Raw genomic sequence first — 17,568 nt, forward strand, 5'->3', positions numbered from 1 at the left:
TACCACATGAGGTTTTGTGAAGGGAAAAAAAAACCCTTACAAAGCCAACAACAAAAACGCAGGCAGTTCAGGTGGACTTTGTTTTTTGTGCATGCTTGATAGTGAAACTCAAAAGACACTGAAACTGGGAAAAGACTTGTATAAGTCTAAAACCCTCTAAGTTATACATAAGCACTAGGCTTAAAATGTAATGCTATTTTTAACACATTGTGCTGTTCACAATTGAAAATGGAATCAATGTGGTGCGATTTAGTGCTAAACCTCAAGATGATGAAACTCCAGTCCTCTTGATCTTTGTTTTTACAGCTTAATCCTGCCTTGTCAGAGCAGTCCAAGAAGCAGTAGATCTATAAATCATTTACACTTCCAGCACATGGGGCCACTAACTCATCCAGGAATGGATCTCACACTTTGGGGAGCAGAAACTAGTATTGGTCCTGCTACCCTGTGTTTCCATTTGAGCTTTGAGTTGGACATTTTTAGTATAGGTTTGTGTAATTCAACAGTAAGGGAGCAAACAGACATTAGAGAAGAGCACTTTCTTGGCAGGAAGATGGGCAGCTTATTCTCTCTGACAGCATCTCTCAGAGTTCAAAGCTCCAGGGTTTGTTCCAGTCCCAAAGCACCAGAAAGTTGTTAAACTTGAAAAAGCTGTCCTCCTTCACCCTCCACTCTCTGTAGATATACCTTGGCCTATGTTTGGGCCTGGAGCATCTCTGAAAATTCTGAAGTCTCTGAAAGGGTTGGGAGCTTATGCAGTCACATCTGGTCTTTCAAATTCCTCTCTTTTTCTAGAGCTTTAATGATAATCTCCAAGAGATTTTTAGATCTTCAGTCACAAGTCGCAGTAAAAGTCAGAACTGAAACCAGAATTTAGGATTTCCAGGTTTTGAGGCCAAACTACATCCCTGTTTCAGGCCACATGGGACACTGAAGCTAGAATTGTTTCTAAATTGCATGGCTGTAACACATTCCCATGAATGTCAGCAGCTCTTTAGCTGCATGACTGCTGCTGAACTTTCCAGGTATACCCAAGTGGCTGTACTTTGGAGAATAACAGGTATAGTCTATCATTCAAGTGAATTCACAGGAATATTAATGGACGTTGTCAGCAAACAGTAGCGAAGGGATATAACTGTGAGATCCTTCTGTTAAAGAATTATTTCTTTTTGGTTGGCTCTGCTTAATGAAAATACTTGTCCCATATTTCTACATGATAACTTGTCAGGGGTGTGTTTGGCAGTTCACCACCTGTGTGTTATTCATATATGCTCAAAATATTATTGTTGTTTCATACTGCTTAGATGAGCCAGAGCTAGTTAATAGTATATATGTCTTTTAAATTATACTTTTGAGGACTTTAGTGCATACATTACCCAGTGAATGCCACGGCATCTTTCCCTAAAATAGCATTATTTAAAGGACACTATCAATTTACATGGTACTTTAATGACAAGACCACAACATTTAGGTCTGCCAAGTGGATTTTCAGTTTGAGAAAGTGCCTGCTGCGTGCACAGAGTTCCAGTTTAGTAAAACATACAACTTTGAATGGAAAGACAGGCAGAGAAGAAAGGGGCAGAGGGAAAGGGGAAGAGAATCATAAAGGATCCATTATGATCCTTAAGAACAGAAGATATTTTATAAACATAAAAGTCCAGTTTGAGAATATGCACATCTGAGTCTTAGTGGAGTCAGTGGAACAGAAGCAGTACACATCCATGAGACAAATTTGGTTTTACATTAAAACCTGAGTAAACCCTTATTGGCCCTCAGCAAACTTAAAGAATATATTTACTGCTATGAAGAGCAAACCTTCCTGCATTTCATGGGACATTACTCAGTCAGGTGAACTGCACAGGAACAAAAATCAGCAGTTTGTGCCCAGCACAATCAGCAGAGCATTTGGCCATCAGGTCAGTTGCTCCAAACAACATATAAGCTGGGCAACGCTGGTGGTGCTTTCAGTATGAAGAAGGCATGTTAAACCATGCCAGCATTCCTTAATTTTGAACTTCACAGTGCCACTGGCTCTCAGAATACCTGCATGTTACTGATGAGCCCCAATTAGTGCCTCCCTGAGAGGACCACAGGCCAGCCTGGGTCAGGAGGCACAGTGCTCATAAGCCCAGTACTGCTCATCCCTTTGTAGGTGGTGTTTTGTAAGAGCCAGGAAGGGTTTATATCCATCTGGCCCTGCTGAGTTCTGAGCTGGGGAGCACCTGGATCCCCAGTAACTTTTGGTAAAAAGATCTTGCCTTCTGTTAGGGAGGAAGTTTCCACGGGGTTCTTCTTCCACTAAGATGACTACATCTTTAAGAGGTAGGATTTTGCCTCTAATGCAATTGTTTGTTTTTTACCTACTTCTGTGAGCAGTCGTATCTTAGAGGGAGCTGGAGAATACTTTTTGCACAGAATCAAGACATTGAACCAGCAGCTTTCTGCAGAGAATTGTAGCAGGCTCAAACTCCTTCAGGCAAGGTAGCTGAGTTAGGGAATGGGAGTCCCTGCCTCTCAAAGAGGGGGGCTGCTGCCAGGGGGTACGCAGTGACTGCTGACTGCCAGGCCTCACTGATTTTGAGCATGTCAAAGCCCAGAACCTGTGTTCCTTTCAGAGATGTGATATATATAGTTCATTGTCTGGCATCATCGTTTCAGGAGTGTGCTGCCTTCTGTTGAAGTTCACTCAGGTTGATAAGGGAGACCTTATTGCTCTATCCAGCTACCTGACAGGAAGTTGTAGTGAGGTGAGGGTTGGTCTCATGTACCTGATAACAAATGAAAGGACAAGAGAAAATGGCCTCAAGTTGCGCCAAGGGGAGCTTCAACTGGATATTAGGGAAAATTTCTTCTACTGAAAGAGTTGTCAAGCACTGGAGCAAGCTGGCCGGGGAAGTGTTGGAGTCACCATCCCTGGAGGTGTTTAGAAGACGTCTAGATGCGACATTTAGTGACATGGTTTAGTGGTGGACTTGGCAGTGCTAGGTTAATGGTTGGACTGAATTATTTTAAAGGTCATTTCCAACCTAAATGATTCTATGACTCTGTTGTGGTGGTTATCCCTATAGTGGATGGTGGTGGGTTGACCCTGACTGATAACTAAGCCAGTCTGGCTCACTTCCCCAAAATGAGAAAACAACTCATGAGCTGAGGTAAAGCCAGTTTAATAAATGAGGAAAACAAAAACAAACCACAAAACAAACAACAAAAATGCAAAAACCAAGAGATGCAAGTCACTCACCCACCCAGTATAGCAATTCAGTACCAGATGCAGTGGCTGCTGGAACTGATATGATTTTGCGGTACCTTACCTCCTCGTTGTTGGCAAAGAGAATTCCCTTCTCCAGAAGTCCCCCACTGTCACTGTATTTCCTTCCACATGGGCTGTGCTCAGACTTGTACAGGCCCTGTGAATTTTACTGTAAAGGTTGATCCTTTTAAGCAATTGTAGCCACAGCTCCCTCAGTTGTTTGTTGAACAAGGAGACACTTTGGTTGTAAGATCACAACTATCAGCCCTGTTTTATGATTTTTATGAGCATTAATGGAACAAGGTTTGTGGACTGAAGGAGAAAATGGAATATGAAAAGGAAAATGAAAAGAGGTTGTGAGGAAAGCATGTCATTTCTAAATGAATGCTCTGTGCAGAGGAATTTAATCTTTTCACAACTGAAAATGGATCTTAAATCTGATGCCTTAGCTTGTTTCAGCTTCTGTAATGAAATAGAGTTTCCTAATACCCTGTGACCTGAATTTCTCCCTGCTTTATGGGTGCTATTCCTTGACGTACAAACCTGTATTTTCTCAAGTCAGCATTTGATGATGGATGTCAAAATACAGGTCATGTATTATGCATATAGCATTACCGATTTAAGGTGTTTACTTGTCAAGTTGAAGAAATTCAAAAATGTCACATTCACTGAATCTGCACAGCTGTCACTTGTAGTTTTTCATGCCTTTAAATGAAAGTTCTGATAAAGCAGGTTAGTTTTCCTGCACTTTTTTTTTTTTCTCTTTTCTGGAGGAAAAAAATAGGCAACCTATGTATAGAATTTACTTTGTGGCTTGGGAGCAGGAATGTGGCCTGAAGGTGTACGAAACCATGTGACTCCAAACACAGGCGGACAAAATCCAGGAATATTTCAGTTTTCCTTTTCCTTAAAATATTCCAAAATTTTTTGTAAAAGTAAATATCTAGAGTGCCTGAATTAAGTATGAGCAAGGAAATTAAATTAACAGATATTTCTCACATCTTTCAAGACCATAGGATGAAAAATATCAAGGCATGAGTCTAGTTTTACATTCAAGGTGAAAACAAATTCCTCTTAACATGCTTCCTGCATTTCAGACCGAATGCACTATGTGCGCAGTGTGCAATTACAGAGCTTCTGACAGTCGCTGTCTAACAGAAATGCTACATTTACTTCAATCTTCTGACACCATCCTAGGAAGGCAAATATTTGAAGGGTTAGAGAGGTGGCTACAAACAGCCTTCGATGGAGAGAGTGCGTGTCTGTGCCTCTATATGTGTGCACATTGCAGTGGAGGGAAGACAAGAAGAAGTTGCATATTTAGATGCAGTTATGCTAACTTACTTCAATTTGCTTTTAGCTGGTAGGGAAATGCTGATGTGCTCCTACCATCTGAAGAGCCTGATTCTCTAAAAAATGTTTTAGGGAGTGCATCCTGAGATGGGCAGAGGAAAGCCTTCCGGAAAAAAGGAGAGAGCCTCTAGGGATGCTCCGAGCAGTACAATCCCTAGGGCGCATGAGAACAGTATTAGTTTTCTTTGCTCTCAGATAACTGAGTGTAAAAAAATCTTGCTGTTGCCATTTTAACCTGTAATTCTGCAGAGAACCCAACTGCCTGCCACCATAACTGCTAAAGGAGTCTGGATGAGCTTTTTCTGTTATACTGTGACAAAGGCCATATCTTCCATCTCCTAACAGAATGCATTCCATAACAGAGTGCAAGACTTAAAACACTAGATCCTGCTGCAGAAGGAGGTGTCGCATTAATACCCACCTGTACTCAGATAGCATTTGAAGTCCTGCTTTCATTTTCCTGCTGTTGAGGGAGTGTCAGCATCACCTGTAAGTTATGAGGTGGTGCCTGAATTACCTCTGTTAGACTCACTTTGTGAGCCTGAGGAATCTCAAGCTCTGCCATGCAGAAGTAAATGTTCAAAGAGCCAAGACAGCTATCAGTCATAGTGCCAGATACAAGGAAACATCTGCAAACCAATACCAGCTGGAAATGCAACTCACTGTCATCATGTTGGTCTTACTGAATTAGTTTCAGCACAAGGAGCAATATTAAATGACTGACTGTTAACACTTCTGATTCTCTTGTAGAAATCTGCTTTCTAAAGATTTTCCATGCACTGGTAATATTAAATAGAATTGTTTTACTGACTTAGGTTTGCCTATGGCAATGTTTTATTCTTGCAAGACACATCCACTTCTTTTCTCCTAAGGAATTTCTTCACAGACTTTTCACTCTCATCTTAGTTATCCTGTCTGTACAATCATCATGTTGCATCTAGTTTTCTTGTGATAGAATGAAATTCATACTGGTACCTTCTAGAGGGCTAAGAAAGTCTCTCCTAAGTAATTATTGCCTGTATGTTCTATATGTGATACAGACAAAATATAGGGACAGATGAATGGAAAGAGAAATTTAAATCCCATTAAATAAAGAAGTCCAGATCTAGTGGTCCATGTAGTTTAGGGGCAGGTTAAGAGTGATGGTACTTATCACTGAAAAAAAATCATAAATCCTTCAGAAAATATAAAACCAGTACAATGTGTTAACAATTACAATTTAGTTTAGAAATTTCCTGGTTTGTAAATTGGTCCCCAAACTAAAGCAAGGTAAACTACATAATATCACATTCTTCTGAATTCAGTAACAGATGAATGAATGTATCAGTGAATTTAATGGTGTGAAACAGTTTCCACACTGCAAGAAGATAATGAAGTTACGGCAGGAATTAATTTGGCTTTGATTAATTTAGAATCAGTATATGGAGAAATCAGAACTATTGACAGAGGACCAAAAGTCTGTCCCTGGATGTCAGGTGTGAAGTCAAAGAACTTAGGAATAATGTGGCAGAAAAATTTAATGTCTTCTCAGAAATCTGTGTTTTAAAGTGAGCTTGGGTCAATCCTATTTCTGACCTACAAATGTTTGCCTAAAAATGCTGCCTTAACATTTTTCTACATTAAACCCTAAAGTCAACCTCTAGCTTCACCATTACTTCTGCAATAATGACATTAAATGAACATTCCCATGCTTTCTGCAGCTTTAATGGACAAGGGAGGTAGAATACTTTAGTCTCAACAGTGAATTTCCATCCTTCTATTGCATGGGCTTTTGTATAACTACTTGTTTTTCAGTATTTACAATCAAACTCCAAAAGGCTTTTCCTGGGTATTTTTTGTTTAAAGAAAAAGAAAAAAAAAGAGAAGAAAAAAAAAGGACAAAAAAAATGCTCTATGTCAAGGGCTCCATTTCAAAGTGTGTAGAGAATCAGGCTGAAAACATAATATCTTTTGGAGGTGAACCTTGCTCCAAATCTCTTTTTTTTGTGAGTGCCTGCCAATATGTTTCCTCTCCCACCTTTGTTTCCTTTACATCTTCACTCTTTTTAGTTTCTTTTGAAGGATTCCTCTTAGATACTGTTTGAAAACCTGTGTCTTTTCCCATCCATCCTATCTTTCTGTCTGTTAGAATGAACTCTTGCATCGCAGTATTCCTACAATGATAATCCTTATAGAAATGCATATTATAAATGGTACACATGAAAATTAAAAAAACAATCAAACAAACAAAACACCATGTGTGGGTTATATTGCTCCTGGAAAACAGGTGAACCCTGCTTGTTGATCAAACCTAAAACCAGCTAGTGGAAACAATTTGTTCCTCATGGTTTTACTACCATTTACAAACGGTACTCTTTAAAATGTTATTTGTTGTTTAAGGAAAGGTGTTTATTTCAGGATTACTGAAATACTGATAAGATAAAATTAAACCTCTCAAACACTGTGGTCTTTTTTTATTAAAGTAAGCATTACTCTTTCCATTTTACACCTTTTGATGCAAAACCTTAGGATAACAAAATGAATTTCAGTTTCTCCATTAACCATCAAATATCTTACAGTAGAAATAAACTGCATATTTGTGAAGGATTATGCTTTTATGAAATAATTGTTGAAAATTAAGTCAATTTTTTTTAAATTACAATTTTTTACCATACTTTCCTGGAAAATAATAAAATCAGAGATAGGGAATTCCCCATAGTTTGTCCTCTGTAAACTTTCTCTTTTTTTTTTTCCTTTTCTTTTTTCTTTTAGGCTTTACACCCCCTGGAATGGATAGGTCATCTCCAGACAACAGTCCAGTCCATGGCCTGTTACGTCAACCCTCCATTACAACAGGAGCCAACATCCCTATTATTACAGAGCTAGGTAAGGAAAGTGAACATTTATCCTTTCATGTACATTCCCGTATCTTTTTCCCACTTCCCTTGTTATGCAGTCACAGAAAAATTACCCATACTGTATCTTACACTGTTATGTTTTCTCTTTTGATAACTGTTTTGAATTACTCTCTCTAAAGAAAGTTTAGTAACAGTTGGTTCACTTTATTTGAATAACTGAAATATATTTCTCTCCTCCCTTTGGGTTTTCTCCATTTTCTTAAATAAATATTCTATCAGGCAAGATGCTTTTTGCATAGCATAGCAAATAAGCAGAGGTCTTTGAGCTAAGGTTAGAAAAGGAAGAAAGCCACAGTAAGTATGAGCAGATATTTCCTGTGCAGTTAATCAATTGTAAGAGGCCATTTGTTTATTTCTTCATGGTCCAAAACTGTTTAATCATGTGTAACCAAACTCTGTATAATAGTATGAGATATTTTACTCCTGAGAATACGATGATGGTAGGTAACTAGACTCTGATTTCCACTCTAGCTGTGGGTATTTATGTTGTCAAGTGGTGTGATGTGAAGTGCAGAAGCTGTTCTGTTTTTTTCATGGCAAATACAAACTTGATCTGTGGTCCTTTGTCCTCTATTTTCTTTTTCAGTTTTATTTTTTAGAGCCTTATCTGTCTTTTTCCCTTACTTTATTCTCTTTCTGTACTTTCTTTTCCCCCTAAATACTTTACTTACTAGCTAAGCCTGGCAAACTTCTGCCTTTGGTTTCAATCAGTCAGGAAAAAAACAGTGGAACCCACATTCTTATGATAACTGAACTGGGTAAGAAGTGCCTTTTTCCTTCACATCACTGTCTTATTTTCTGTTGTTGTTCTTACTGTCATCAGCTTTCCCTTTATTTATCTGGCTGTATCAGAGGGGCTACCCTCATGGCACTGCTTTGAATGTGTTTTATTTGTGGTTCTAGTTGAAATTGACTGTCTTGTTCTGGTCTTTCTTAATGATTTTTTTTTTCACGCAGCATCAGTAAACCTTTGATCACACTCGTCTGACCTGCCGGCTGTTTTCATAGCACCTCCTCACCAATTCATTTTCTTTGACCTGAGTCCCCACCTCCCAGCGCCCCCCCTTCATCTCCCCCCAATTTTTCTCTCCTTTTCTCTCTCTCTTTCTCTTTCTTTTTTGTTACTTCAGCCTGTTGTCAGTTTGGTGGACATGCCTTAACAGTTTTCACAGGAAGTCCAAGAAGAACTAAAAGATACCAGGAAAAAAACCCCAGCATCATACTTTCCCTTAAGCTATTTGTTTGTTTATTTTAGGGAATAGGCTTTTTCCCAGAAGCTCAGGTTTTGAAGCTGTAGAGAAGCAGTCAAGTCTCACCAGCTCTCACCAGCTTTTGCGAGCAGCGTTTGATGAGCTTTCCCTGTGGTGCAGCACAACATATTTGAACCCACCTCACCTGGCCCAGAGACCATTCATAGAAATACTGCATTAGGAAGATAAAGATATTGAAGATAACACACCTGCAGAATTCACATTAGATTTGTAGCATCTTGGGAACTGACACCATGTGTGTCTAGCAAGTTGGTGTCTAAGACAGGTATTAGTCTGCCAGATGTAAGTGGAAAAAGAATGGTACTGTCAATAGTGCCTAGTCTCAACTAGCAAATTAAACTAAGATACAAGCTTTTCAAAAAGTACATTTTGAAATGATACAGCAGGCTTTCGAATGCTATATTGCTCAAGAATCTGGAGAATAAATTGATAGATATTGTACTAAAGAAAGAAGTATTGTGGATATTGGTGTTTTCTTGGATGAAATTCTTCTGACTCCCGGGGCACAACATTTCTCTGATTGCAATGGTGAGGTGTTATGTATTTGCAGTTACATCAGGGAGTGAGTGGGAAGGCAGGAATTTTAAATCCTAGTCTCATCTCCTTTAGACAGCTATCATGAGGCTTTATCAGTAGTAATTTATGTTTTGTAAGCTAAGCATGGCAAGGACAGTAGAATATAGTCTGGAAAAGGAGTGGATGGAAAAGAAAACTATATGGGAGGTAGCTAAACTGTATGAGAAGGAAGATCAGAGTAGCAGGCAGAAGAATTTCTAGCTTGAGAAGGTCAGAGCTGAAATCTGATAAAGTTAACAGCAGCTCTCATTCTGTCTTCAGAGTTCGCTGGGTTGACTCAGGAGACATGTTCACACAGGGAGTAGGGACATGGTCAGTATATGCAGTTTCAAATGCTCAAAAAGTTTTTAATTTCCCTTTCTTGCATGGGAACTGAAATTAATTTGTTGTTTAGTAAGTTGAAGGGTATTCCGATGGCGTAGCTAAGCAGTCTGTGCTTTCATGCCTGAGGGAGATTAATATGGAAATGAAATATTTCATGAAATATGATCCACTTGATACACTGATCTCAAGGAAACAACTGTTTTTATTTGGAATGAGATGGAGGCAGAGGGCTTAACTGTGACAATGAAATGCCAGAGGAAGTCTAAATGACAAATACTACTTTATTCCGGCTTTTTCTTTAAAACAACCTCATGTAGATTCTTTTTCACACTGGCTAATATAGAATTTGTGGATGAGAAAGTGAAGTTACGGAGACAAATATTTGAACAAAAGGCAGTGCTGCAAGAGAATAGCTGCTCATTCATTCAGATAGATGCATGTTAAAGGGACAGTCTATCCTCTTTTGAGCCATAAGTGCGTTAACATCATTCCAGTAAGAATCACAGCAGCACATCTAACAGATGCCTGTGGGCTATATTAGAGTTTTATTGACAGCCTTTATTTTACAACGGGGTTCTAACTTTGTATCTTGTGATAACATTTCACTATTCATGCATACAGCCTTAGCCACTGTACCCGACCAATACCAAGATTGTCTCAATAAATAAGTGCATCGTGTATCTCATTTTAAGTGCAGGCAGCTGGTGCCACAAAGCTACTTTTGCAGCAAAGGGATAGTCACTTCTCAAGAACAAGAGTGTCACCTCTTACAAGCAACAGATTTTTAAATGCACGTTTTCACATCCATCTTGATTTCATTTTCAGTGACGTCAAAGACACAAGTCTGTGTTTCCAGACATATACCGTTTCTTTTTCTTTGACTGTGTAATGTGTGAGGTCGCATGCTGGTGACCCAGAGGCACCTTATGATTTTACTGTTCTTCTTATTATTATTTTCAGTAAATGATTCAAATGTTCAGTTCTTGGACCAAGATGATGATGATGATCCAGACACAGAACTGTATCTCACGCAGCCCTTTGCATGTGGAACCGCGTTTGCTGTCAGTGTGCTGGACTCTCTCATGAGCGCAGTAAGCAAACAAAAGCTTTTTCATTCCCTTCCGTCAGACTTATTATGAAAGAGTGTGAAAGCATAGACCCTTTTCCTCAGGTAGGCACAAGAAGACACTTTTTTCTTAGAAGTCAAGAATTTCAGAACCTAAACTAGGTTATTTTTCCTGTTGGACATGGAGACCTTAACTGAGATATCTAGGACTTCCACAAGTCCACAATTTTATGAGGAAAGAGTCAGATTTTAAGGATAATATTTTAAGGATAATATTTTAAGGATAATATTTTCCAAAAAAAAGTCATCTCTTCCTCCTGAAATCCAGACACAAATTCAGTGTGTCAGTCCCTATGCTCACCATTCATGTCATACAACATCAACTGTGTTTTGAGCTTTTAATTTCCTGTAGCTATGAACAATGCTCTGAATATGAGCACTGGGGGACACTGATAGAACTGTATGAAAGCCATTGTACACATCTCATGAACTCTACTTGTGTGAAGAAAGGTTATCCTCTCTTTTTCATACGAGTTTTCTTGTGAATCAAAACTTCAGCGCATGCCAGAAACTACAGATGGTGGCCTTTGGTTATGTCTACATTAGGACTTTTGGGTTGCAGCCACAGTACAGTTTTGAAGCCTCAGTCCCACTCCTTTTCATTCTCCTCATATTGTCTTAAGTCTGCAGACCAGTCTTGCTCTGTGTGAGCTACACTTCTTTCAGAGTGACCTTCAGCTCTGCTAGATATAGCAAGGATATAGTCTTTTTAAAATCTAAGCTTAGGTTTTTTGAACTCCTCATGGAATAAAATTCCATAGTGCTGGGAATCATCTGTTGTAAGTAAGACTATGTATCAGCAGATGGATTTCTTTAAAGGAACCAAGTCCAACCTTCACCTAAATTCAGAATGAAGCTTTTTGCTTTTAAGAAAAATTCACAGTGATCTTTATTATTTAGTATTTTTTTTGTATTTCATATTTATGTCTGTATTTTGTATTTTTCGCTGTTATATTTCTCATATGTTTTATCCAGATGAATAATATCAGTCTACACTGATAAAAGTTTATTCTATTGCAGTCTAGGAGTTTTCAATAACCTCAGAAAATGCTTTTCTTAAAAGCTATTTACAGTGTTTTGCAGATGTGACAAATTCAGAAAGCCTAAGCAAACACATTTAACTCAGTACCTTCTCTAATTAAAATCTCTACCTATAAAATATTTGACATTTTCAAATTATATATCGGAATGATTTAACAAATTGTTATACTGAGAGCTGTATATCTACTCCCATTATTATCTAAATCAATGTCCCTGAATATATTGTTCAGTAGAACATTTCCAGAATCTCAAAAAAGTAGGATTAATCATTCTGGTTGCCTCTGGCATCACCACAGAAAGAGAGTGAAATGTTGTGGACATCACTGCTTTCTTGTGCAAAAGTATGTCATGTAAATAATAGTGAGGCAATGAAAAATATGTAGAGACCATACCTGTTCAGAAATTTTTATTTGGAATTCACCATATAATCCTCATAATATTTTTAGTTATTGCTAGCTTTTATTAACTTTCATTTTTTGACAACATGCCCCTCCATTTCTGCAATTGCTTTCTTTAACAGTCTTTTTTCCAAACATTTTCACATCTAAGTGGTCATACTGTATGTCAGGGACAGTGCAGCCTGAAGCCAGAGAAATGTGATAACAAGAGTAGAAAATTCTATACTTAGAAAAAATACTAATCAAGAAGACAAGCCAAGGATTCAGTCACTTAGAATTGTTCACCATCCTGTCTTTTCTTTCACCACTTTGCTGATTGGTAGCAGCGTTATTTTCTCTTTTATTCCTCAAAGGCCCAGTAAAGAGTTGGAAAAGTACAATTCTTCCTGACCCTTCAGAAAGGGTAAAATGTGTGAGATGTTTTCCCTTTACTATCCCTATTCTCATGGGAAAGATGTATTCTCCTTTCACTTCTTCTCCAAGGAAAAGAGTGTTTCTCACACAAACTAATCTACTTGCACTATATTATCTGTTTGTTGTTTTTTTTTTTTTCTCCAGAGTACATTCTTTTTAGGAACCAGCTTCTATTCATTCTGTCTAGCTTCAAGCCAGTGTGGGCAAACTGAACCCAAAATCCCTGCTAAGTTGTGAGATCTGCAGTCATGCTTTCATCCTATTAATTACACAGGAATTCTGTAAGAAGTATATAACTTGCACTGTGCTGGCCTTTGCCAGCACACTTGGAAACAACTCTATAGTTCATTATTTGATCCACTTAATGATTCAGGGGGTTTTAGTACCTAATTTTTATAGGAAAATTTCAATTTATGATGTCTGTTGATATCTCTGTAATGCAAATTCCTTATGTAGTCTACAATGCAGATGTACAAGGCATGAACTTCTCCTTTAAGAATGAATCTCTTCTCACGGTAGTAAAGTTTTGTAGTAAAACAGGTGTAAGAAAGATTAGAAAGTAAAATAATGCCCATGCATACAGTATTATTTCTGACCTGTGGATAATCTGAAACATACATATAGATGTATGTATATAGAAAAAAAGGTACAAAATATATTTTAAATAATTCAGTCATTGGATAATAATAATAATTCTACAGTATTAATCAGTGGTAAGCTATTAGTTTATTTTTTTATAGTTTCATTAATAGAGAGATAGTGCACTAAACCCTACTCATGAATCACAGATTAGAAAATCTGGTCACTTTCTGACTCAACTCTGAATGCTGAAACTCTTTACATTCTGCTAGTTTAGAATTATTTCCTATTAGACGACAGTATTAGATATTTTAAATTTGAAATTGTCTGTTATTTCCCTATTTTGAAGATAAAAGGCCCAATGAAGTTTAGTGTTCAAAATGCTATCTACTGGCCACCTACACACAGTTTGTCCTTTGCAGCAAAGGCAATATATTCCACAAGCCCAAGATTCACAGTGTAGTAGCTGAAACATCATTGCTGAGAAGACAGTAACCGGGTCAAAACCTGCATTGTCTTTTTGATGAATTGGTAGCAGTGGTCTCTCCAGGCTTCAGTTTGAGGGCGTTGTTGTGCTCTGTGTGAAGACTCTAGACATAATTCATGTTTTAACCATGACAGTGGCTATTGTTAAATCATTCCAGCTAATCATTATAATGTCTTTGAAGAGACATCTACTGCCATTAGATACTTGAATCATATATTAATATTTGTTGTAACATGTGCAAACCCAGGGAAAGAGTACATGTAGTCTGTCAGTCTCAAGGTGGCACCACTCCTGAAGAGCAGAGCATGTTCTCATCACCAAGTGGAATGTGACTAAAAAGTGTGGGATTGGAAGCATCTTTAAGATTATGTAATTGGTTTTTAAAAATATTATCTTCAGCTATAGAAAAGTTATATGACATAGGATAGTCTAAGACAAGCAAATTTTTGAACAGAAGTACTTTTTCCCTTTCTGGTGGTTGTTGTTGAGACAGGTATTCCAGAAAATCCTGTGCATGCAAGGAAACCAGCTTTATCAGACTACAGTACCTTAAAGGTTTGAGCAGTTGGCCTGAGAGCCAAAGCTTTGCTCTTACTCCTTTTGGCACTGAAGCTATGAGAACCACAGAAGTTCTGGTGGGTTGTTATCCCTCCCACACATACCACTGGCAACAGACCTGACGTACTGTCGGAGTGGTGCCATTAGAGGCAAGGATCTCCAGAACCAGATCATACCCTTTAATGTTCAATATCATGGAATTCATTTCCTAATGCTAGAACTTTAGGTCTTGATTTTTTTCTGTATTACCAAGTTCTACTTTTTCTTCATATAAACAAAAGCACAGAATGGAAGAAAATAGTTAAAACAGTTAAAAATAACTTTTCATTATGTCTCCTTTTTGAGAGTTCTGTCTGAGGGATCCTCACAGTCTTATTTATACAGAAAAGAAACTGTTCTAATCTGTGATATGGACATTTTGAAACATAAGACTATAAGTCTGTTCAGGGGTTAGCAAGCAACATCTTGTAACTTAAAGTGTCCCAAACATCTTTAAAGTTTGGACAATACTTTGAGAATTAATAGATTTTCAAACTGTGAAATGCTGTTATTTATTTTCTACTGTTGGTTCTGTCTCAAAAGCAGGTTTGTTATTGATAGGAGTTACTGATGTCAGCTCAGTCATTCCTCAGGTTTGGATATGTATTATTCCTCCCACTGAAAAAAAAAAAAAAGGCAGCAATTTAAGATATTTCTTTGAAAGTGAGGTTAAAAGCTGCATGCAGTGGCAAAGGAGTCTTCTTAAAGGAAATCCATACAAAAACAGCAGAAAACACTAAAAGAGGCAGATATTACTTGGAAAATGACAATTTTAGTGTAATTATAAACGAAAGGAAAAGTACTATTAAAGTTAAAGCAATATTATTAAAAGATGTGCTAATTTTCAGTTACATTTTCTGTAGAAGACCAATTAGTTTAAAAGGCTTGACAGCATTAACTGCAAAACATAAGCACTCTGGTAATTATACTTTAAAAAATGATTGAACAAATGGGAAAGCATCCCCAAAACATCTGAAAGAGCAGCACTACAATTCCGGAGCATGGGCTAGGTGGCACTGCTAGCTCAGATATCTGTGTCATAATTTCCTTGCTATTTACCCAGTTTCAGTGTCTATGATGCATTTCCTTTTTTCTGTGTTTAGACTACACCTATTTCATAGTCTCATCCCGGATGCCGACTAAAGCAATGTCATGCAGATGTCCAGTGTAGGGTTTGGTCAATGACAGTAGCAAACAAGTATTTCATCAGTTATGATTTTATATTAAACAAAAGGAATTCTTTGCCATCACTGGAAAGTGCCTTGTTACTTTAAATACAACAGCACCTTTCCAAAGACATTCTGTAGATCAGTTTCTTATAAGTACTGGCATATCCAGGCCATGTACCCTCCCACAGAGCAAGTAGCAGATCACTCTCAAATTAATTTCAGTGTATTATTATTCCAAAGGAAATGGATATCAGCTATTCAGTGTCCCCCCAGTTCCAAACTGGCAAGAGGCTGATTTTTGTGACAATCAAAAGCAGGGACAGACAGGTTTTTCCTGAGGAGTATTAAAGACATTAGTACAGGAGGAAGAGACCCTATTTAGCAGACAGTAACAAGTTACAGCTTCCTATTCACCCATCTTTTCTTGCTTATGGTTGGGCGTTTTCTGATTAGATGCAATGCTGGAGCAGTTTATCCTGAAATTTGGAACCTTTTCTCTCACTGATGACATAAAAAACCCCAAAACCCATCACTTGACTGCACTCATCCAGCTGATTAAATGGTGACATCCAAATCCATCATGGTGTGAAACCCAAATTAAGCCATTGTTCCAAGATAAATGTTACATCCTTTGCTAGTACATGTCTTTACTTTGCCTTAACATTTGTCTAGCAGTGGGAAACCTTTCTCTGGTGACAGTATTATGTTCCATCAACAGTAGATCTGGTTCTTTTTTCATTTACATCTTGGATTCTGGCTACTGCTATAATTTGAATTACAGAATAGAGAGAGAAAGGGTTGGAAATCAGTGAAGGCTTGCCTATTTTACTCCTATAGGGTAATGAAATTATCAGTGCTATTTTAGACTTTTTCATGTTTTACCAGTCACTGCAGTCTATAAAAAACAGGCTATTTTAAAAGAACCAGCATCCATCAGTCTTGGAGCAGGTGATCATTTCTCACCATAATTGGCCTCATTGTGAAACATATTTAAAAAAAACACCAGTAAAGATATGCTTTTACTTTCGTTTCATGTTCTTCTATATTGATTTATAGATGTAAAACTACAAACAGCATTTTTGAATAATACTAAATATCACTACTTAAAGAAGAAAAGGAATCAAAAGTCCGTAATAAAAAAGTGGGGAAGGTGTGAGAAAAGACCCTATTGCATAAAATTTTATACTTTTGTCAAGATGTGTGCTTAAGATGCCATATATAATATATTCTTATATATATATTATAAGAATATATTGAAACACAATTTTCTGAGGGCTTCTACAATTGCGGTACCTCCAACCCTCTAGATCTGGCAGAATTTGGTTTTATATCCATGAAACTAGTGTCAAGCAACATTGCTGCCTAACTGCAGGAGCAAAGGATTTGTGCTCATTATTTTAGTTCTGAGTGCTATATAGCACATGCTGACAAAGCAAAGAGAAGAGACTAACTTTATTGCTTTTTTTTTTTCCCTTTGGATTCTGAGTACTTCCATGTTGGAAAAGTATAGCACAGTGGGAAGAGTTGCCAAAAAAAGCAACTCTGATTCTCACCTCAGGGACATCAAGAAAGAAGTAATTGAAGAATAAAAAATCATGCCTGGATGTCTTCTCTCTCTCTCCATGGCAATTCCTATTAAACATCATGTAATTGCTCCAGACTTACGTTCCTGAAAGGGGTCACATTGATTTTTCTGTATGTTAAGAAAGGTTTGAGTATTGCACTTGAATTGTTACAGTGCATCCACATATGTAAGAGCTGATTTGAGATTAGCTGTTGTTTTAGACTAGCTGAATCTTCCTGAATCCTTGCTTATGTCAGACTACTCTTTACAGTACACTTTGTATTTAAAATATGTGGTGCCTTACCCAGGTTAATTTAAAATAATTGGAACTGATGAGATGCAAATATTTGCTTTAGGGCATATATAACAATAACAATATGTTCCTCTCATTTTAATTGAGTCAACAGGTGAATGGCATAATAGCCTATGTAAATAAGCAGAGAAGCTTGAAATTATGAAACTTCAATGTAACAGTGAAAAACATTGCCACGTAGGACTCATTTTCTTCTGTTTTATCTGTCA

At 37.6% G+C, this 17,568-nt stretch overlaps 1 protein-coding gene across 37 annotated transcripts in view; it reads left to right on the forward strand.

Annotated features, from left to right (window-relative positions):
• Positions 1-17,568, forward strand: part of KCNMA1 (potassium calcium-activated channel subfamily M alpha 1) — a 462,597-nt gene that overhangs the window by 429,232 nt on the left and 15,797 nt on the right. For 23 of the 37 annotated variants that reach the window (XM_027649636.1, XM_027649640.1, XM_027649664.1 and 20 more), the window contains 2 exons: positions 7,355-7,468; positions 10,632-10,762. In XM_027649636.1, the coding sequence (XP_027505437.1) occupies positions 7,355-7,468; positions 10,632-10,762 (245 nt within the window). Of the gene's footprint in view, positions 1-7,354; positions 7,469-8,174; positions 8,259-10,631; positions 10,763-17,568 lie in introns of all 37 variants that reach the window. The other 14 variants (XM_027649629.1, XM_027649631.1, XM_027649625.1 and 11 more) reach the window with 1 other exon arrangement.

This window comes from Corapipo altera, unplaced genomic scaffold (assembly GCF_003945725.1).
Source record: "Corapipo altera isolate COAL_440 unplaced genomic scaffold, ASM394572v1 53, whole genome shotgun sequence".
In the NCBI taxonomy this organism is placed as follows: domain Eukaryota; kingdom Metazoa; phylum Chordata; class Aves; order Passeriformes; family Pipridae; genus Corapipo; species Corapipo altera.